Consider the following 22,141-nt stretch of genomic DNA (forward strand, 5'->3'; position numbering starts at 1 on the left):
GCTCGGGGCCCAGCGCGCGCAGGCGCGAAAGAGGAAAACAAGGGGAGAGGGGAAAAAAAGGGTTTTTTTTTAGCCGTTTCTAGGCGTCTCGGCCGGTGTGTCTGCATGTCCGCTCTGTGCGATCCGGCGGGGGTGGTGGGGCCTCCGGGGTCGGCCCCCAGCCCCAAACCGGCCGCTGTGCCTCCGTCGCTCAGGTAGTTGGGAGGGGGGGGAGGAGGAGGGAGGCTTGGAGATCATTCTCTTCGGGGGGGGGCTTTCGAAGGGGGTGGGTGGGTGCATCGTTTCCCCCCCCCCAACTGTTCAGTGTTGCCATGGTGATCCCTGGCCTTTGCAAAGTTGCAAATGGGGGTGCAAAGGGGGGCAGAGAAAGGGGGGGAGAAAGGAGGGTCAATTAATGCTTGCAATTAATTAATTAACTTTTTAAAACGAGGATGGTGCTGTCCATGGGCAGTAAATACTGGTTTTTTTTTAAAAAAAAGATGCCTTATTATTTATTTTAAGGTTTTTTTATTTATTTTCAATTTTTTTAAAATATAAACATTTCATCTCCCCGTAAGCAGCTTGTCGTTTGGGTGCAAATATTTCTGTGCAACATCCTTCCACAAATTATAATACTAGATACTTAGATAATTAGATAATGCTAATTAATATAATTATTAATTATAATAATTAGAAAGAGCCGAGGTGGCGCAGTGGTTAGGGTGCAGTACTGCAGGCCACTTCAGCTGACTGCTATCTGCAGTTCAGCGGTTCTAATCTCACCGGCTCAGGGTTGACTCAGCCTTCCATCCTTCCCAGGTGGGTAAAATGAGGACCCGGATTGTTGTTGGGGGCAATATGCTGACTCTCTGTAAACCGCTTAGAGGGGGCTGAAAGCCCTATGAAGCGGTATATAAGTCTAACTGCTATTGCTATTGCTATAATACACTGAAAAAAATGATACCGTGTGCAAATCTTCATTGCCTTTCATAACATTTCTTCTAATAAAAATACAACAATAACATTAAACATGCTTATTCTCATCATACTCCTGCTATCAGTTGCCATTTTATTCTTATCTCTCTCTTAATATATCTTCTGCTTGTTGTCTTTTTCCAATTATTTCCAATTTCCTTTTTGATTCTCTAACCGTTGGTAAAAAGCTTCCCATGTCATATAATGAGCAGTTTGTTCCTTCTCCTTAAATTGCTAGTGTTAGTCTATCCATTTCTGCACCATTCTAGTATTTTCCTAATCACCCACCTCTTCAGTAGGAATCTCTTTACTTTTCCAATATTGTGCAAATACAATTCTAGCTGCTAAAAAGACTCGCTTTTTAAAATGATCAATAAATGTTAGGCTTCTTTCAAATGAGAGTGAAGATGATGTTTAGCAAATGATTTTAAAAAATGATATAAATGTCTTTAAAAAAATGATATGATTAGTAAACGTTATTTTTTAAAATGAGGATATAAAGATCAGTAAATGTGATTTTTAAAAATGATATGGTCAGCAAATGTCATTTTTTTAAAAAAAAATGAGGATATGATCAGTAAATGTTATTTTTTAAAATGAGGATATAAAGATCAGTAAAAATGAGGATGTGGCCATCTGTAAATGTTACTTTTTTTTAAAATGAGGATATGATGATCAGCAAATGCTATTTTTTAAAAATAAGAATACGATGATCCGCAAATGTTATCTTTTTTTAAGTGGATGAAGATGAAGGTTATTAATAAGAGGATGAAGATGAAGGCTATTAATAAAGGATATTTTTTAAAAAATGAGGTTATGATGATCCATAAATATTTTTTTTTTAAAAATCAGGATGGAGATGATCAATATTTTAAAAAAAAACATGAGGACAGGGTGATGATCCATGAACTTTTAAAAAAAACGAGGATGGAGATGATGATCAATGAAACAATCAGTGGAACAGAAGTTGCCTCCAGAAGTTGTGAATGCCCCAACACTGGAAGTCTTTAAGATGTTGGATAGCCATTTATCTGAAATGGAATAGGGTTTCCTGCCTAGGCAGGGGGTTGGACTAGAAGACCTCCAAGGTCCCTTCCAACTCTACTATTTTATTTTATCAATTTCACATATACATTCACAATTATATGATCTCATAACTGTTATTAATAATATGTATTTATAACAATTTTCCCCTACAGTTGACAATATATTTGAAGATTGCTTTCTTAAGATTCCATAGATCCATCTTATCTTACAATGGTCCTACTTCTTCTTCCCTCCCTCCCTCTTTCCTTCCCTCGTTTCTTCTCTCCTACTCCCCTTCCTTCCCTCCTTTCCCTTCCCTCCTTCTCTCCTTCCCTCCTTCCTTCCTTCCCTCCTTTCTTTTCTCCTCTCCTTCCTTTCCCCCTTCCTTTCCTCCTTCCTTCCCCCCTTCCTTCTCTCCTACATTCCCTCCTTCCTTCCCTCCTTCCTTCTCTCCTTCCTTCCCTCCCTCCTTCCCTCCCTCCTTCCTACCCCCTTTCTTCTCTTTCTTCTCTCCTTCCTTCCTCTGCTATTGTATTGCAAATGGTGTGGTTTTTAAAAAAAATGAGTATAAAGGGGATGATGCACAACAAATATCTAGCTTTACATTTTTTAATAGGAAGGTGAGAGCCAGGTGGTGAAGACTAGCAACTGGGAGTGGGAGTGCTAGTTCTTCCCATAGGCATGAAGCCAGCTGGATGATCTTGGGCCTTTGAATCTTCCACATCACCTGTGCCCTAAACCTGGGTTGACTTTTCTTCTTTCTCCTGCAGTTCCCAAGAATTGGCCCAGGAGATCAAAGCTTTCCTCAGTGGCGTGGACCCCATTCATGGGAACAAGCTCACCATCAAGGAACACGCTCGTTGTGCCATTTTACTGCTGCGCAACTTGCCTCCCGCTCGCAGCGCCGTGCTGGAGCACCTCCGGAGTGTCTTTGATGAATACGTTTGCACCTACCTTCTGGAACTGGAGGCCGGCGACGGCGGGATGGGGGGCCTCCGCTCCCAGGGTCCTAACCTGGACGACGTGGTGTCGGAGATCCAAGCCGTCTTATCGGAGTTTGTCCGCCTGAACCCCAAAGCTTGGGCTGCCCTCGTCTCCTCCTGGTCCATCGACCTGATGGGGCAGCTGAGTAGCAAATACGCCGGGCGGCACGACGTACCCCACGCCAGCAGCCTGAACGAACTGTTGCAGTTGTGGATGTCTTGTAAAGCCACCCGCGTTCTGATGGAGATTTACACCCAGTGCCTCTCCTCCATGATTAACACCTGCCCGGATGCTTGCGTCGACGCGCTGTTGGACACGTCCGTCCAGCATTCGCCTCACTTCGATTGGGTGGTGGCCCACATCGGCTCCTCCTTCCCCAACACCATCATCAACCGGGTCCTCTCCTGCGGCTTGAAGGACTTCTGCGTGCACGGGACGGCGTCGTCCGATCTCCTCCTGTTTCCCAGCTCTGCCGCAGCCGATAAGCGGGTGCCGAAGATCGCCTCGGTGGTCGGCATCCTCGGCCACTTGGCGTCGCGCCACTCGGAAAGCATCAAGCAGGAGTTGCTGAGGATGTTTCACAGGAGCCTGGGGCCCAGCCGGGACCAGCAGCAGAAGGCCACCGTCCCTTTCTTGCTGCAGCTGGCGGTCATGTCCCCCACTTTGCTGAGCACCATCTCCGCAGAGCTGGTGGAGTCACTCAAGCCTGCCGTCCTCAACCAGCTGCACCAGCACTTTGCGGCGCTGCCTCGGGACGAGCTGGAGAACATGGTCAGCATCGTGGTGCACCTCATCTGCCAGACGTCGGGAGGAGCCTACCGTACTTTGCAGTTCCTCGTCAACACCGCCATGCCGGCCTCAGTCATCACTACCCCGGGCCTGGCGGTCCACGACAGCGTGCGGGAAGCCTGCGACCGGGTGATCCAGCTGCTGCTGCTCAACTTGCAGAAGCTGGTTTATAACCGGGGCTCGGCCAGCTTGGCGGAGGTCCCTCCTCGCCCGGTGCCGTTTTTGGATGACCTGAAGAACCACACGCAGGAGCTTTGCATGGAGACCCTGAAGCTGGAGAGGAAGCGGTTTCTCTGGCTGCATCAGCTGCTGGTCCTCCTCTCGGTTTACTCCACCCCCAGCTGTGCCAGCGAGGCCCTCTTCTACCTGCTGACCCTGGCCAAGAGCCAGGAGGAGCTGAGCCTCGCCACCCAACTCTACACCGTCCTCAGCTCCTGCATGACCGATCTGCTGGCCGCCCTGGTGAAGAAGTCCGTGCGCCAGCTGCACGCAGGCTTTCTCTCGGAGCAGCACATGGCGCAGCTCTTCCGCAACCTGGCCTTGATCCTGCAGTGGGAAGGAGAGAGCCCGGCCTCCATGGGCCGCCAGCTGGGCCAGGCCGTCTCCTCCCACGTCTACGACTTCGGGCAGCTGCTGCTACACAGCAACCCGGAGGTGGCCCAAGCCGCCGCCCTGCTCCTCTCCGTCTGCCCCATGCCCAGGGCCATCCGGCCGGCCCACCTGCTGTTCCTCATCCGTTCGTCCGTGCATCACTTCTTCTCGGTTTTGCGGGAGAAATCTCCGGCGGGCATCAGCTATGCAAGCCGGCTCCTCTGCGGCCTGAGTGGCGCTTCCCCCACAGCCAGCAAGGCCATTTTGCAATACCTGGTGGAAGGCGCCCTGCACCAGGGCAACGCGGAGCTTTTCGGGGGCACAGTGGAGCCCCCTGCCGCCAGGAACGACGTCACACTGGAGGCCACCAAGCTGTCCCTCCTGGACATCAACCGGCGCTTCATGGCGGCCGTGAACTTCTCCGGCAGCGTCTGGTCTGTGTTCCACGCGGGAGTGATCGGCCGGGGCCTGAAACCGCCCCAGGCGTCGCACCGGCAAGAACCCGAACAGATCTCCCATAACGTCCAGGTTTTTTTGAGCCTCTTGCTGAGGTGCTGCGGGGCAGGGCGCTCGGGACCCTCCGAGCTGCCCCGGGGCAACGCCATCAGCCCCGAGGCGGCCAAGACGGTCGCGGTGGTGCTGGTGGAGACGGTGTGCCCGGATGTGACCAACAGCGAGCTGGCGTGGCCCCCCGAGGAGCACACCCGCAACACCGTGGAACGGGACATCCGGATCGGGCGCTCCTTCCGCGACAACCCTTTGCTTTTCCAGCTCTTGAAGCTGGTGGCCGTCGGGAGGCCGGCTTTGTGTTACTGCTCCGTCTTGCTCCGGGGCCTGATGGCCACGCTCATGGCTCATTGGGAGGCCTGCCGGGAGAACGACACCACCAGCTTCCCCTGGCCCCTGCAGGCCTCCTGCGCGCTGGTGGCCTGCATGGGGGAAGGCCACCTTCTGCCCCCCGTCCTGAGCAACATGCACGAGATCTTCGACCAGCTGGCTCCTTTTGAGGTCCACCTGCTCCTTCTCAGTGTCTGGGACTACATGAGGGACAACAGCCCCCTGCCCCAAAAATTCAGCTTCGACGCCAGCACGGGCCTCTTCTTCCGGGACTTTTCCCGAGACACCGACGCGGGGAAATACCTCTACGTCTTGCACAGCGTCGTACATAAGAACATCGACCGGCTGGGGCTGCTCTCGGGGCGGTTCCACCCTTAGGGGCTCTTGGGTGGTTAAGGAGAGGAGAGGACCTTGGTTGCTGTGGGTTAGGGGGAGCTTGGGGTGGGGGGAAGATGGGGGGGGGTCTTTCGTGGATTGGAATTTGGGGGGAAGCCCGTGCGAGGCTTTGGCGCGAGTTTGCTTCGATGGGCAAGCAGAGGGAGGGTCTTTGGGAAGGGGAGGAAGATTTAATTCAGGGGTCTCTCTCTATTCCCGTTTTTTTAATTGGTTTCAACTTGCATTTAAGGAAGGACTAAGGGAAGGTTGGAAATATGTGGATATTTGCATCGTTTCCTTGCCTCTCCTTTTCCTCTTTCTCCTCTTCCCTTTTCCTCCTCCTCCTTTTTCTCCTCCTCCTCCTCATCTTCCTTCTCCCTTCTTCCTTTTTTCTCCTTCCTCTTCCCCCATTTTCTTCTCCTCTATTCCTTTTGCTTCTCCTTTCTTCTTTTCCTCCTTCCTCCCCCCTCTTTTCCCCTTCCTTCCTTCTTCCCTTCTTCTTCCTCCTCTATTCCTTTTCCTCCTTCCTCTTTTCCCTTTTTTCCTTCTCCCCTTCTTTTTCCTTTATTCCTTTTCCTCTTCTTTCTCCCCTTTCCTCTTTTCCCCTTCCTTCCTTCTCCTCCCCTTCTTTCTCCTCCCCCTCTATTCCTTTTTCTCCTCTTTCTCCTTTCCTTCCTTTTTCCTCTTCTTTTTATTCCTTACCTTTTTGCTATCCTCCTCCTCTCCTCCTCTTCCTCGTCTCTTCCTCTTCCACTCATCCCCCCACCACCACTTCCACCCCCTGTCCGTCTTTCCTCTTTTTCTCCTCCTCTTCGCTTTCATTCTCTTCTCGACTCTTTTAATGCACACAATGAACCCTACCTCCCAAACAAAGACATTTTTAACAAGGAAGTCCTTCGCAAGAGTTTTTATGACAGTCGGTAAATATAGCCACATCAGCACTGCTGGGTATTGAGTGACAGGCGAAGCTGGAAGGACATTGATTTCCCCATCTTCTTCCTTCAGTTGATTCCGAGCACAATCAATCAATAAAAGCAGGAACTCACAGCTCTTTGCATTTCCTTCCTAATTGGAACAGTGGGAAAATATTTAATTCCCTTTCTCTGCCGATGGACTTTGAGTATAAAAAAATGAAACTGATGATTTATAGATTTGGGAGGGTTTTTTTTTTAAAAAAGAGAGGTTAAAAAAACAGAAGGAAAAAGATAAAGATGCCGGTGACCCAATAGAAGAGAGGAAGTCAGAATTTCGTGGTCTCCCTCCCCCCTTATTTCCTAACTTTTTTCTTATTTCTTTTTAGAAAAAAAATACTTTTATTGTGCTGCAAAATTTTAATAATAATAAAAAATATATGAGCAAAAACCAAGCCAAAGATGGGCATTGCAAAAAAACCCCAAAACCTTCTGTTTCCATGCACCTGGTCTGCCAACCCACCCCATCATCCTCAGCCAGCAGGGGATAATGGGAGGGGTGGCCTTTCCCTCCCCTGCAGGCCCTTGGGCCGCTCTGCTCTTCCCAAACTCCCCCTATTTCTTCTAAAGAATGTAGACGGCCAGCATCCCCCCACCCTCTAACGTCGAACATGGGAAGCGCCATCCTGAACAGCGCGTGTCGTCGTCTCTGACGATTGGCGGATGGCGAGGGCGGGCCCGGCGGAGGAGGCCAATGGGAGGTCGGCGTGCGGGGAGGAGGGGCTTAGCCTCGGCGGAAAGGGGGGCGGGTTCCGGCAGAATCCAAGATGGCGGCGGCGGAGGCGCCCAGGAGGTTAGAAGCGAGGCTCGCTCGGGGTTTTTTTTCCTTTGGGGTGGGGGGCGACGTGTTTCTGGGTGGGGGTCGCCCCCCCCGAGCGGGTTTCCTTTCTTAATAGCCTCTGTTGTATTCCTGCTTCGTTCTATTTTGAACTTGGGGACGCCCCCTCCCCTAATTCCCCCCCCTACACCGTGCCTCAGTTTCCCCTTTGTGTTCTGGGACCCATGTGGCTGTTCCCCCCTCTGAGGAACCCCTGTTCCAACCCCCCCTTTGCCCTCCTCGCCTTCCACCCCACGGCTTCCCCTCCTGCAGGTCACCAGAACCGACCTTTGCCGAGCGGAGGACTACATCACCCATCATCCTGAGCCGAGCGGCCTCCCTTGGAAGAGGCGTGGGGGAGGGGCTCCCTTCCCTTCTTGGTCAAAGTGCACCCCAAGTTTACCTTCCGCGGCGTTGGAATCCGCCCCGCCCACCCTGCGACCGACCCCCCCTCCCCAGTTTGTAGGGGATGATGGGACTTGTAGTCCCCGCCATGCCAGCGAGGGAACGAGCCCTGCAGTGGGCCTCCCTTGGTCTTCAGCCTGTTTTGGGAGAGCTTCCGAGAAGGTTAGAAGAGCCCTGGGTGCTTTCCAAAGGTCCTTCACTCCAGCACCCATCAGCCCCAGCCGGGAAAGGATGATGGGAGAGCTGCCGTCCCAAACATTTAGGGTTTGCCTAAGTGATGCATGCTCTTTCCTCAGGAACCTATATGAAGGCAGCCTCCCTCCTTCCTCCGACTGATATAGGTAGTCCTCGAGTTATAACAGCTCATTTAGCGACCGTTTGAAGCTGCAACGGCACTGAGAAATGTGACTTATGACCGTTCCCCACACTTACGACTGTTGCACCATTCACATGATCAACAGTCAGACGCTTGGCGACTGACTCATATTTATGACGGTCGTAGTGTCCCAAGGTCACATGATTCCCCTTTTGTGACCAGCAAAGTGAATGTAAGAAGTATGGTCGTAACATTGGGGGAACCCAACTCCCTTGGCAAATGTCTCACTGAGCCACAATAATTTTGGGCTCAATTGCGGTCATAAGTTGAGGACTACCTATAGACTGCTTCCTGCCATGGAGGTTCTCTTTCTGCCTCAAGGGGGATTTTTGACTCAGAACTGAAGAAGCTGCTAGAATGAGAAGCGAAATGTTTTCAAGGACAAGGGGAAAAAAAAACCCCAAGATAGTCCAGATTGCCTTTTGGAAAATCACTTTTGGGAGAATATTTGCAGCTTTTCTTGGAAAGTCTTCTAAAATCGGATATTTTTTCAAGCTTGAAGGTAGCCAAGCTTCTCTCCCTCCTCCCCCCTCTCTCCCTCTCCACCTTTCTCTCTTAAATCTTTTAGTTGCAAAATATGTGGAGATTGGAATTGATCTTTGCCCCCAGGAATCAATCTGACCTTTGCTCCTTGTTTTATGACGCTGGTTTTCCTCTGGTTTGGACAAGAAGAAGATGGTTTGTCCACCTTGACAACTTCAAGATACGTGAATTTCATCTCCCAGAATTCCTAGCAGGGAATTCTGGGAGATGAAGTTCACACAACTTAAAAGTGCTCAAGTTAGACAAACACTGGACTTAGAAAGCTGGTTTTAATCCTTAGTGTTGCTAGGAAGTTTATAGGTAATCTTTGTTCTAACCGAGGGTTCCCAAGAAAGAGCATGAAGCAAACTCCTGGTCCCTACAAAAAACCCTTTTATTAATTGACTGTGAATTCTGCTCATTCACCTCCAGCAAAGTTTTTCAAGGGAGGATTTACCCTCACAGACCTTATCTGGCTTGGAGAGCTGCCAGGCTGATATCTGCAAAACTTGGCAAGGAGTCTTGGAGGGTCACGAACCAATTAAATGAACTAATGGTCTCCTGCAAACTCCACTCCCCTTTCGCTCCTCTTTTATTTCCTCTGGGAGGGGGAAGAGAAGAAGAGAATTTTTTATTGGCCAAGTGTGATTGGACCCACAAGGTGCAGATGCTCTCAGTGTACATAAAGACAAATAAAATAGAATACGTTCATCAAGAATCATGAGATACAACACTTAGTGATAGTCATAGGTTACTCATAAGCAATCAAATTATACTAGAAAACGAAGCAATATAAATTTTAAAGATACAAGCAATGTGGTTATAGTCATAAGTGGTAAGAGATAGGTATTAGGAAGGAAGATGATAATAATAATAATAATAGTAATACAGTCTTAGTAGATAATTTGACTGTTGTGGGAATTATTTGTGTAGCAGAGTGATGGCATTCCAGAAAAAAATGTCCTTGTGATTAGTTGTTCTGGTGTGCAGTGCTCTATAGCATCGTTTTGAGGGTAGGAGTTGAAACAATTTATGTCCAGGATGTGAGGGGTCTGTAGATATTTTCACAGCCCTCTTTTTGACTCGTGCAATATACTGGTCCTCAACGGAAGGCAGGTTGGCAGCCATTGTTTTTTCTGCAATTCTAATCCTCCGTTGAAGTCTGTGTCTGCCTTGTTTGGTTGCAGAGCCAAACCAGACAGTTACAGAGGTGCAGATGAAAATGTCTCCTTCTCCGTGTTCCACCTAGAATGTCAACGGTCGTGTGGTTGGCTCTTCTCCTGGCGGCGGTCTCGGCGGTGGATAAAAGCAACTTCAAGACCTGCGACCAGAGTTCCTTTTGCAAGTAAGTTGTGCGGAAGAGAAGAGATGGGAGACACACGGAGCCTTATTCCCCGAGGGATGACAGCATTTGGCCTGCATTGGCCCTGGGACTGCTATCTTGGGGGAATGAGTGCTTGGAGGCCAAGAAAATCTCCAGTAACCGTGGTTTCCCCTCTCCAGGCGTCAGAGAAGCATCAAAGCTGGAAGTTCCCCTTATAGGGCACTGCTGGATTCCTTGCAGCTGAGCCAAGAATCTATGAAAATCCAGCTTATCAATGAAGCAAACAAGGTAAATTAAATCCCTCGGACTTCCTACAAGGGCTGGGGAGAGTCAAACTTGCTCTCTTTCTGACCAGATGGAAGGACTGGGGGGTTAGAAAGTTGAGAACAGTCCCTGTGGGCTCCTTGGTGCTGTCTGAGTTTGTTGACCCATCTAGGTAACATCATCAGTGTGAGAAGGGAAGGGGGTTTGTAGAGGGAGGAGGAGGATGAGAGTGAGGGGGATGGAAAAGGAGTGTTTGAATGTTTATTTTATTTATATGCTGCCCTTTTCCCCTGAAGGGGACTCAGGGCGGCTCACAACTCAACTAAGGGAGGGGGATACAGACAAAAATTAAAAACAACGCGCAACAATACATAATTTAAAACACACAACAGTCATACCATTCGAGAAGGGGGTAGAAGCTTTTTAGCCCCAGGCCTGTCGGAATAGCCAGGTTTTGAGGGCTTTGCGGAAGGTCTGGAGGGTGGTGAGGGTTCGAATCTCCACGGGGAGTTCGTTCCAGAGGGTCGGAGCAGCCACAGAGAAGGCTCTCCTCCGAGTAGTCGCCAGTCGACACTGGCCAGCGGATGGAATTCGGAGGAGGCCTAATCTGTGGGATCTAATCGGTCTAGTGGAGGTGATTGGCAGCAGGCGGTCTCTCAAGTACCCAGGTCTCAAGTACCCAGGAGGAGGAGGAGGAAGAGGAGAATTGTGGGGTCCTTGGTGCTCTCTGAGCTTGGTGGTTTTCTTGCAGATGTTTCGTGACCCAACTAGATAACATCATCAGTGCTAGAAGGCAATGGGGTTTGTTCTCACACCATTCAAATGAGATAATTAGAAGTAGATTTGGAATTTTAAAACTGTACCAATAGAGGATAATATTTGTAGTTCCGGGTTGAATTGCAGGGTCTTTGGTGCTCTCTGAACTTGGATGGTTTTCTTCATGACCTAGCTAGGGAACATGATCCGTTTTAGGAGGAGTGAGGTTTGCTCTCTGTTTGTATACAGTTGCAAGGATATAAAGAGAAGGGTTTGCAGAGGGAGGATGAGAGGTAGGGTGGGGTGGAAAAGGAGGAGGAGGAAGAGGGCAACTGTGGGGTCCTTGGTGCTCTCTGAGCTTGTTAGTTGCGTCTCATGACCCAGCTAGATAACATCATCAGTGCTAGAAGGGAGTGGGGTTTGTTCTCATACCATTCAAGTGAGATAATTAGAAGTAGATTTGGAATTTTAAGACTGTACCAATAGAGGATAATATTTGTGGTTCGGGGTTTAACTGCAGGGTCCTTGGTGCTCTCTGAGCTTGATGGTTTTCTTGCAGACGTTCCAGGACCTAGCTAGGGAACATGATCCGTTTTAGGAGGAGTGAGGTTTGCTCTCTGTTTGTATACACTTGCAAGGATATAAATAAATAAACAAATAAAATCTGGGTGTGGATTGCCGGCGAGGGTTGGGTTGTTTTTTTTTTAGCCTTTCGGTTCTGCTTGTTAGCTTTTTGGCATTCCCCTCCCGGGGCCGGCAGGAGGACACAAGCTGTGGGAAGGTGAGATTTTTCCGGTGGGGAAAAGCCAGTGGGAATCCCTTCTTCCCAATTGCAGGTTCCTCTCCTCCTGGAGTTTTATGGCTTGAAAGAAAACATGACCCGCCTCAGGATCAACGAGCTGACGCCCCTCAAACCCCGCTATGAGGTACACGACGTCTTAATCCAGGACCCTCCCACCTCCAGGTACGGGGATGGGCCGCCGCGTGGGGCCGGTGGTCTTTGGGTGGGGTTCTACGGGAGGCGACGGAGTGAGGGATGTTAGGAGGCCGACGGTCTTTGGGGCTTGTGAGGAGCTGGGGTGCTTAGCGATAGGTGGATAAAAAAGCTGGCAATTACATCACACCGGACTTTTGCGAGGTTGGCTTCCAGGTTTTACAAGGAGTCGGTTGGGTCAAGGGGTTAAGGCACCAAGCTGAAAAGCGGGAGGTGGTGAGAAGGAAGGGGGCTGACCTAGAAACCAGGAGAGGGCGAGTTCTAGTCCGGCCTTGGGTCTGAAAGCCTGCTGGCTGACTTTGGGCCAATCGCCAGGAGAGTGTGAATTCTCATCCCGCCTTAAGCATGAAAGCCAGCTGGGTGACTTTGGGCCAATCACCAGGAGACAGTGAGTTCTAGTATCACCTTAGGTGACTTTGGGCCAATCGCCAGGAGACAGTGAGTTCTAGTATCCCCTTAGGTGACTTTGAGCCAATCGCCAGGAGGCAGTGAGTTCTAGTATCCCCCTAGGTGACTTTGAGCCAATCGCCAGGAGACAGTGAGTTCTAGTATCCCCATAGGTGACTTTGAGCCAATCGCCAGGAGACAGTCAGTTCTAGTATCACCTTAGGTGACTTTGGGCCAATCACCAGGAGACAGTGAGTTCTAGTATCCCCTTAGGTGACTTTGGGCCAATCGCCAGGAGACAGTGAGTTCTAGTATCACCTTAGGTGACTTTGGGCCAATCACCAGGAGACAGTGAGTTCTAGTATCACCTTAGGTGACTTTGGGCCAATCACCAGGAGACAGTGAGTTCTAGTATCACCTTAGGTGACTTTGGGCCAATCACCAGGAGACAGTGAGTTCTAGTATCCCCATAGGTGACTTTGAACCAATCGCCAGGAGACAGTGAGTTCTAGTCCCTCCTAAATCGCCAGGAGACAGCGAGTTCTAGTCCCACCTTAGATATGAAAGCTGGCTGGGTGACTTTGGGTCCATGACCAGGAGACAGTGAGTTCTAGTCCCACTTTAGCCATGAGAGCCAGTTGAGTGACTTTGGGCCAATCGCTAGGAGACCGTGAGTTCTAGTCCCACCTGAAGCTCAAAATCCGGCTGAGTGACTTTGGATCGGTCCCTCCCTCCCACCCCGATCGACCTTACAAGAGTGGTGGTTGTGGGGAAAATAGGAGTTGTGTTGGATATGTTCACACCCTCGAGTTATTTGTGAAAACGACAAAAGGAGGGATACAAAAAAATAAATAAATGCCAAATTGCAACTCTGGCAGTTGAAGTCCGCACTTCCTAACATCCCCGACGTTGAGAAAACCCCCAACTTGTTTAAATGTCCTTCTAAACACTTTTATCGGGTGATAAAACGTCCGTTTCCCCTTCTCGTTTCTGTCCTGCCCTCACCCCCACCCCTGGGTGTCTGTCCGTGTCTGTCCGTCCTTCCCCCCAAGACTCTCTGTCACAGGCCGCGACGAGAACAGCGTGGAGCTCTCGCTCGAGGGCGGGATTCACAAGGTGATCCTGACGGCGAAGCCCTTTCGGATGGACTTGCTGGCGGGGCGGGACCTGGTGTTGAGCGTCAATTCCCGGGGCCTGCTGGTGTTCGAGCATCTGCGACAGAGGAAGGACTCGTGAGTACCTGTGGGGCTCCACCTTTGGAGTTGGAGAAAGGGGGAGGGGGTTGGTTCCTTGGGAGGGGGGTGGGGTCATCGAAGTTGGTTTATTTAGGCTAGCATTCCTGGGGTCAGTCCAGGATCGGGAGATGGAAGCGTAATGGTGCTCAACCATCAAATCGTCTATGTGGCCCTTGGTGCTTTCTGAGCTCGGTTATTTCTTCTTGCAGACGTCTCACGACCCAACTAGGTAACGTCATCCAGGGCTAGAAGGGAGTGAGGTTTCCTCTCTATTTATATACAAGGAGCTTGCCCTGTCAAATGTTGTCATCTCAGTAAACCACAACCTAATTGAGGAACCAACAATCACACCCCCCACCAATGCCTGTCGGGCAAACCGCTATATATAATTAGATCACACTTAACGCTCCTTCCTATTTTCCCAAATAATGACAACCCTGTGAGGTGGGCTGGGTTGAGAGAGAGGGTGAATGGGTGGGTCCCAAGTCACCAGCTGGTCCTCATGCCTAAATTGGAGCTAGAACTCACCGTCTCCTGGTGACTGGCCCCAAGTGACGCAGCTAGCTTTCATGCTTAAGGTGAGACTAGAACTCACTGTCACCTAGAACTGGTCCCAAGTGACGCAGCTAGCTTTCATGCTTAAGGTGAGACTAGAACTCACTGTCACCTAGTGACTGGCCCCAAGTGACGCAGCACGCTTTCCTGCTTAAGATGAGACTAGAACTCACTGTCACCTAGTGACTGGCCCCAAGTGACGCAGCTAGCTTTCATGCTTACGGTGAGACTAGAACTCACTGTCTCCTAGTTACTGGCCCCAAGTGACGCAGCTAGCTTTCATGCTTACGGTGAGACTAGAACTCACTGTCTCCTAGTTACTGGCCCCAAGTGACGCAGCTCGCTTTCATGCTTAAAGTGAGACTAGAACTCACTGTCTCCTAGTTACTGGCCCCAAGTGACGCAGCTAGCTTTCATGCTTAAAGTGAGACTAGAGCTCACTGTCACCTAGTGACTGGTCCCAAGTGACGCAGCTAGCTTTCATGCTTACGGTGAGACTAGAACTCACTGTCTCCTAGTTACTGGCCCCAAGTGACGCAGCTCGCTTTCATGCTTAAAGTGAGACTAGAACTCACTGTCACCTAGTGACTGGCCCCAAGTGACGCAGCTAGCTTTCATGCTTAAGGTGAAACTAGAACTCACTGTCTCCTGGTGACTGGCCCCAAGTGATGCAGCTACCTTGCATGCTTAAGGTGAGACTAGAACTCCCCACCTCCTAGCGATTGGCTGAAAGACATCCAAGCTGCTTTCCTGCCTAAGGGGGACTAGAACTCACCGTCACCTGGTTTCTAAGTCAGCTCCTTTACCGACTACATCAAACTGATTGTGATATTCAGAGATTTATAGGTGTTTCAATCCTCCGGAATCGAAAAAGTGAGAAGTTTCTGATAAGTTACGTCAGGAAAGCACCAAGCTTTATATCTATGTAATTTTTCTGTCTATCTTAACTCTCTAGTGGGTTTGTAGAAGGAAGGTATTTGATTTTAAAATCCTTTTCTTTTCTAATCCTCCAAATTCAACCATCTTGGTCAACTTTATTTCCCCCCCCAGGTAGAATCCAGGGCTAAGATGACGAAATTAATCTCCGGATTGCCAGTGCTGGGTTTCTTATTTTGTTATTGTTTTTAACTTTCAAATTTAACAAAACCTTAAGTTTGTCTGTACGTTATACCGTATTTTTCATAGTACAAGACACACTCCCACTCCCCCCTAAAAGAGAGTGAAAATCTGGGTGCGTCTTAGACACCGAATGTAGCCCCATCCTTTGGCCTCTGCCTCCCAACAATTTACCTCCTTGCAGCAAATGGGAGGGGGCAATAGGCTGTGGCAATCCCTGCACCCTGAAACAGCTGATCGTTGGGAGGCCCCTGCTGAAACTGAAAGTGAAACTGTTTGCTGCAAGGAGGCAAATTGCTGGGAAGCGAGGCAGATTTTTTTCCCTTGTGCCATTCAGGCTAAACTGAAACAGGCTATTTGCTGTTTGCTGCAAGGAGGCAAGTCAATCACTATAAATGCCTGTAGAATGTTCGGATTATTAGACTTATTTTTTAACGACTGCTTATTCTTGTTCTAAACAACTTAGCAACATGAAGAAGCTTAAAAATGCTTGATCTGAAGAGGCCCAGTGCTATTGTATCTTCTTTTAAATAGCAGAGAAGAACTACACTTCCAGAAAGCACATCAACTTTAACAGTGTCTGTACAAGTATAGTCAGAAATATAACACTACAAACACTGTATATTGTCTGTACTGTTCGTTGCAAGGAGGCAAATTGCTGGGAGGCAGTTATTTTTCCCTTGTTTTCCTCCCCAAAATCGAGGTGCGTCTTATACTTCGGAGCGTCTTATACTCCCCAAAAATACGGTATATTCTTGAGTAGGTTTATTCCCTTTGCCTTCCACCAAGACTGTTTTTTTATAAAATCCCCTTCTGTTTCATTATAATTGTAATTGTATACTTTGGAGCGTTCATACTCCGAAAAAATACGGTAATTTTAAAATTGATTTGTTGGCTTATTTTGTATAGAATCTGGGTTGATTTGAGCACAAAATCTCGTGACCCGTCAAAACCGCGGTAGACAAAAGCGCGCTCGACGAAAGCGGTACCTGACTTCATCAGCAGCGCGACGAAAAAAATTAAAATAAATTAAATGAAATTAAAATAAAATTAAAGCAAGCCGATTCACATAAAGGTAAGGGTTAGGGTTAGGGTTAGGTTAAGGGTTAGGGTTAGGTTTAGGGTTACGTTAAGCGTTAGGTTAAGGGTTAGCGTTAGGTTTAGCATTAGGTTAAGGGTTAGGTTTAGGGTTAGGTTAAGGGTTAGGTTTAGGGTTAGGTTGGGGGGGTTAGGGTAAGGTTTTCGCTTTAATTTTAAATTACCGCTCACAGCGCGATATTTCATCGCGCCTGTGATGACGTCACGTACGCGCTTTTGTCAAGCGCGCTTTTGTCTACCGCGGTTTTGTGGTGGAACCCAAAATCTTAGTGATTGTTTTTTAAAGGAAAACCCCCTGGCAATCCTGCTAAATAGGGTAAAATAATTGGATGTGTTGTGTGCTTGTTTTTTTGGTTAAGTGGGGTTTATTTGAGTGCAAAACCTTGGGTTTTTTTTGGAATTCACCAGGCAGGGGGGGTTTGGGGGCATCTTTGAGATTCCTTGCACTGACTCTCCATTGTGTTTTCTGTTTTTGTTGGTCTGTGGCCCCCCCACTCTCGCTCGGCCCCCCCTCCCAGTTTCTCGGATAAAGTTAGTGACACGGTCGTTAGCATTTGGGATAGGATCACGAACGTTTTCTCTAGGTAATTCTGCAGCTTCTGCTTCTGTTTTTCAACTCCCTTTCCCTCCGGTACAGAAAACGGGGGGGCTTGCCCGGCCTTGTGACATAAACAGGGGGTGAAGCCCACCACCCTCTGCACCCCCTTTCTTTCCCTCCGATCCTCAGTTTAAGAATGACTTGTGGTGTGGTGTGCAGAGGAGATGTGGGAATCCTTACATCAGTCCCGGGTCTGCCCAGCGTTGGGGATGGGCTTAGATCCAGAGCTGGGAAAGAAAGAGGCTCTGGGGGAGGGAGGGGGGGAATAAGATATCCAGAAACATTTTTTAAAATTAAATTAAATGAAAAAAATTTAAACATTGCTTCACTGTTCTTGAGGACCAGCGCCTTAGCAGCTAAAAAGCCATTGCCAGTTCTTAGTAGAGTGTAGTATAGTTTTTATTGTCATTGTACAAAACAAATACAACGAAATTGGTTGGAGGATGGGAAAAAATATATCCCCGAACCAGGATATTTCTGGGTTCTAACATGTTTGTGACTCATCTGGATATTCCTTCCTCTTTTCTGAAAACTCAACAGCCATTTTCCCTTCATTTCCTGTGTCCAGAATCTGATTTCACGATAGGGAATCGGATTTTTTCTATGTCCGGTTCCGGTCCCCCCCCCCTTTTCTCTCTTCTGGACCCCCCTCCCTCCTGATGGCTGGGTGAAATCTTGAAATATTAACTGTCTTATCCTGTTTAGGAGGCATTGGGGAAGCCTTAGGTTAGTTAAATGTCAGTGTTTAGGACATGGGAAAGCCTTGGGTTAGCTAATGTCAGCATTTAGGACATGGGGAAGCCTTAGGTAGCTAATTGTCAGTGTTTAGGACATGGGAAGCCTTAGGTTAGCTAAATGTCAGCATTTAAGACATGGGGAAGCCTTAGGTTAGCTAAATGTCAGTGTTTTAGGACATGGAGAAGCCTTAGGTTAATTAAATGTCAGTGTTTAGGACATGGGGAAGCCTTAGTTAGCTAAATGTCAGTGTTTAGGACATGGGGAAGCCTTAGGTTAGTTAAATGTCAGTGTTTAGGACATGGGGAAGCCTTAGGTTAGCTAAAATGTCAGTTTAGGACATGGGGAAGCCTTAGGTTAGCTAAATGTTGATGGAGATCTCGGACATTCAGGTTATGGTTGTCACAAAGTGCTTTTTCAAGAGGCAACTTTGTTTTCCTTTGAAGACATTTTCACCGTGGGAATATATCTGCTGAACAAAACTCAGCATCGGCAACAGGAAAGGCATCTGGCCAGGAAACACTCAGCTCCATTCAGTTACCCAAACAGGAATTATGGGGTAGTTAAAAGATTATGACGATGATTGTTGTAAGACGAGGACTACCTGTAACTAGTTTCACCCCGCTCTCTGCCCCATGGCCTAGCTCTCCCCCCCCCCCCCCTCCCCAGATCCCTACTAACTAAGCAGGGCTGTGAAACAGCGTGTGAGTTTCTGTTGATTGTTATTGCCATTGGTTTGCGCCAGGGTGTACTTACGTGTGTGTCATCCATGCCCGTGCGAGACCCTCTTTTTGCATTTGATGAGCTTTTGCGTTGGCTGCTCCTCCGCGTGCGGGGGGGAAAACGTGGAGGGTCTCAGCCTGAGCTTCCCCTTTTTCCCCAAACTCTTTTTTCCCTTCCAGAACGCCGGAGAAGGAACCCGAGTCGGAAGGAGGAGGAGGTGAGCCCGATGAAGCCGCCGATCCGGCTTCACCTCCGGAAGAGGAATCTGCAGAGAAAACAGAGCAGGTGAATGCAGAAAAGGAATTCGGGAAGGGAAGGAGGTTGTGGGCTTTGGTGTAAATTCATGCCAGCAACAGAGAGAGAGAGGGAGAGAGTGGGAAAAGAGATGGAGAAGGAAAAAATGGAAGAAGAGGAGATGGGTGGGAGGAAGACGAGAAAGAGAAGAATAGGAAATGATCAAGGAGAACGAAGGAGAAAAGAGAAAAAGAGAAAAAAGAGGAGAAGAATAGGAAGTGATAAAGGAGAAAGAGGAAAAAAGAGGGGAAGAGGAGGAAATGGAGGAGGAGGAAGAGGAAAAAAATGGGAAGTGATCAAGGAGAAAGAACCTTAAATTGCCCGTTTTTAAATTATTCTGACTTAACTTTATACATTCAGCGTCGTCGTTGAATCGTGCCAACCTTTCTTTCAATTTTTTTTTTCTCCCACCAGCCTGAGGAGGCCTCCAGAAGGACCCCGAAGAGGATCCGGGATTGTGGGAAGAAACTTTTAAGACCCACACGGATAAAAAACCCAACGGTTAATAAGAGTATTGTACTTTTTAAGCTTTTATCTCCCTGCCTCCGTCTCCCTCTTTGCAATTTGGGAAGCGGGGAATTGTACATTGCGAAACCTTCCTTGGGATCAGTCTGCACAGTGCAATGATGATGGGTGTTTGGTTCTTTTAAAAAAAAATAATCATCATCATTTGGGAGGCTGAATAAAAAGAATCAGCTACATCTGTATTTCCCAACCTCCGCAGCTTTAAGAAGCGTGGACTTCAACTCCCAGAATTCCCCAGTCAGTGGGGGCTTTTATGTTCCCTTTTCGTATTGCCACCCGCCATTATTTTGATTTCCGTGGCCTGAATAAGCTCTGATTATAGATCCTTCCTTCCTTCCATCCATCCATCCATCCATCCATCCAACTTCTTCATTTCTTCCCCTTCCCTCTTTGCTTCCCTTTTCCTTCCTTTCTTTCATCCATCCATCCATTCATCCATCCAACTTCTTCATTTCTTCCCCTTTCCTCCTTCCTTCCATTTTCCTTCCTTCCATCCATCCATCCATCCATCTTCATTTCTTCCCCTTTCCTCCTTCCTTCCATTTTCCTTCCTTCCATCCATCCATCCATCCATCCATCCAACTTCTTCATTTCTTCCCTTTTCCTTCTTCCTTCCCTTTTCCTTCCATCCATCCATCCATCCATCCAACTTCTTCATTTCTTCCCCTTTCCTCCTTCCTTCCATTTTCCTTCCTTCCATCCATCCATCCATCCATCTTCATTTCTTCCCCTTTCCTCCTTCCTTCCATTTTCCTTCCTTCCATCCATCCATCCATCCATCCATCCAACTTCTTCATTTCTTCCCTTTTCCTTCTTCCTTCCATTTTCCTTCCATCCATCCATCCATCCATCCAACTTCTTCATTTCTTCCCCTTCCCTCCTTCCTTCCATTTTCCTTCCATCCATCCATCCATCCAACTTCTTCATTTCTTCCCCTTCCCTCCTTCCTTCCATTTTCCTTCCTTCCTTCCATCCATCCATCCATCCAACTTCTTCATTTCTTCCCCTTTCCTCCTTCCTTCCATTTTCCTTCCTTCCTTCCTTCCATCCATCCATCCATCCATCCATCCATACAACTTCTTCATTTCTTCCCCTTTCCTCCTTCCTTTCATTTTCCTTCCTTCCTTCCTTCCTTCCTTCCATCCATCCATCCATCCATCCATCCATCCATCCATCACCTTCATTTTTCCTCTCCTCACCTTGCCCTTCCCTCTTCCTTTCCTTTCTTCTTCTCTATCTTCCTCTCCTAACCTCTCCTCTCCTAGCCTTGCCCTTCCCTCTTTCTTTCCTCTCCTCTATCTTCCTCTCCTCTCCTCTCTTCATCTCGCCTCTCCCTTCCCCTCCAGAATTGTCCCTTTTTGATAGTTTCCCAAAAATACAATTCCGCTTTGTGATGTGTGACTTCCCACAGAACACCAAACCTCGGAGTGCTTAACTGGAATTCATAAAAGGGCTTGTAGTTTTCCCTTCCGGGCTGATGCCCGCTTGCAAATCACTGTTTACCAAGTTCGTCACTTCAAATTCAACGACGGGACGTGGTTGGTGTTTGAAGAGTGAGCTCAAACCAGAGGAACTCAGCACTTTTTCCTCCTCTTCCTTCTACAGGACCGACGTCGGTGGGGCTCGATTTCTCACTCCAGGAGTGGAGAACATGTATGGAATCCCAGAACATGCCGATAACCTCCGCCTGCGAACCACGGAGTAAGTTTGGGTTCTCCGGAAGGTTGTATCTGTCCCAACACTGGAGGTTTTTAAGAAGAGGCTGGACAGCCGTTGTCTGAAATGGTGTAGGGTTTCCTGCCTGAGCAGGGGGTTGGACTAGAAGACCTCCAAGGTCCCTTCCAACTGCTATTGTATTCCATTCCATACCATACCAAATTCTATTTTATTCTATTCTATTCTGTAGTTTATTTTATTCTATTCTATTTCTATTCCATTCCATATTCTATTCTATTCTGTAGTTTATTCTATTCCATTCCATACTCTATTCTATCCTATCCTATACCATACCATACCATACCATACCATACCATACCATATTCTATTTCTATTCCATTCCATTCTATTCTGTAGTTTATTCTATTTCTATTCTATTTCATTTCATTCCATACCACACTCTATTCTATCCCATCCCATCCCATCCCATATTCTATTTCTATTCTATTCCATTCCATACCATGTTCTGTTCTATTCTATTCTATTCTATTCTAGTAAATTCCATTCCAAATTCTATTCTATTCTGTAGTTTATTTTATTCTATTCTATTTCTATTTCTATTCCATTCCATATCATACTCTATTCTATCCTATCCTATCCCATACCATACCATACTCTATTCTATTTCTATTTCTATTTCTATTCACTTCCATTCCAAATTCTATTCTATTCTGTAGTTTATGTTATTCTATTCTATTTCTATTCCATTCCATACCATACTCTATTCTATTCTATTTCTATTCAATTCCATTCCAAATTCTATTCTATTACATTCCATACCATATTCTATTCTATTCTCTTTTTATTTCTATTCTCTTTTACTCTCTTTTATTCTATTCATTTCTTTTCCTATTTCTATTCTATTTCTATTTCTATTCTACTCTTTATTTCATTCTCATTCTATTCTTATTCTAGGCTAGGCTAGCCTAAATATAAACCCTTTAGGCAATGTTTTTCCTTGCATTAACGATCTCATATCTCGGTAGGGGAGGAGATCCATATCGTCTCTATAACTTGGATGTCTTCCAATACGAACTCTACAACCCGATGGCTCTCTACGGATCGGTCCCAGTGTTGTTAGCTCACAGCGCCCAACGGACCCTCGGCATATTTTGGCTCAACGCAGCCGAGACCTGGGTGGACATCACCTCCAACACAGCTGGCAAGGCAAGTG

The 22,141-nt window shown here is 47.8% G+C and overlaps 2 protein-coding genes across 2 annotated transcripts in view; both read left to right on the forward strand.

The window, feature by feature from the left end:
* Positions 1-7: 7 nt before the first annotated feature.
* On the forward strand, positions 8-5,614 carry LOC116519773 (integrator complex subunit 5-like). The gene is made up of 2 exons (XM_032233802.1): positions 8-194; positions 2,751-5,614. The coding sequence occupies exons 1-2, from the start codon at positions 106-108 to the stop codon at positions 5,557-5,559; spliced, it is 2,898 nt and encodes a 965-aa protein (XP_032089693.1). The 5' UTR covers positions 8-105; the 3' UTR covers positions 5,560-5,614.
* A 1,600-nt stretch (positions 5,615-7,214) lies between these two features.
* Positions 7,215-22,141, forward strand: part of LOC116519775 (neutral alpha-glucosidase AB-like) — a 35,973-nt gene continuing 21,046 nt past the window's right edge. Inside the window, 10 exon segments of the mRNA XM_032233804.1 lie at positions 7,215-7,320; positions 9,897-9,992; positions 10,151-10,259; positions 11,828-11,955; positions 13,425-13,604; positions 18,914-19,008; positions 19,156-19,227; positions 20,857-20,883; positions 20,886-20,952; positions 21,954-22,134. Coding sequence (XP_032089695.1) covers positions 7,295-7,320; positions 9,897-9,992; positions 10,151-10,259; positions 11,828-11,955; positions 13,425-13,604; positions 18,914-19,008; positions 19,156-19,227; positions 20,857-20,883; positions 20,886-20,952; positions 21,954-22,134 — 981 coding nt within the window. The 5' untranslated portion in view covers positions 7,215-7,294.

This window comes from Thamnophis elegans, chromosome 17 (genome assembly GCF_009769535.1).
Source record: "Thamnophis elegans isolate rThaEle1 chromosome 17, rThaEle1.pri, whole genome shotgun sequence".
NCBI lineage: Eukaryota > Metazoa > Chordata > Lepidosauria > Squamata > Colubridae > Thamnophis > Thamnophis elegans.

Bases quoted from the DNA above. Each gene is read 5' to 3' on its own strand.
- LOC116519773 (XM_032233802.1), top strand. From the start codon at position 106: ATGTCCGCTCTGTGCGATCCGGCGGGGGTGGTGGGGCCTCCGGGGTCG. The intron at 195-2,750 runs GTAGTTGGGAGG...TTTCTCCTGCAG, and splicing joins GCTGTGCCTCCGTCGCTCAG to TTCCCAAGAATTGGCCCAGG.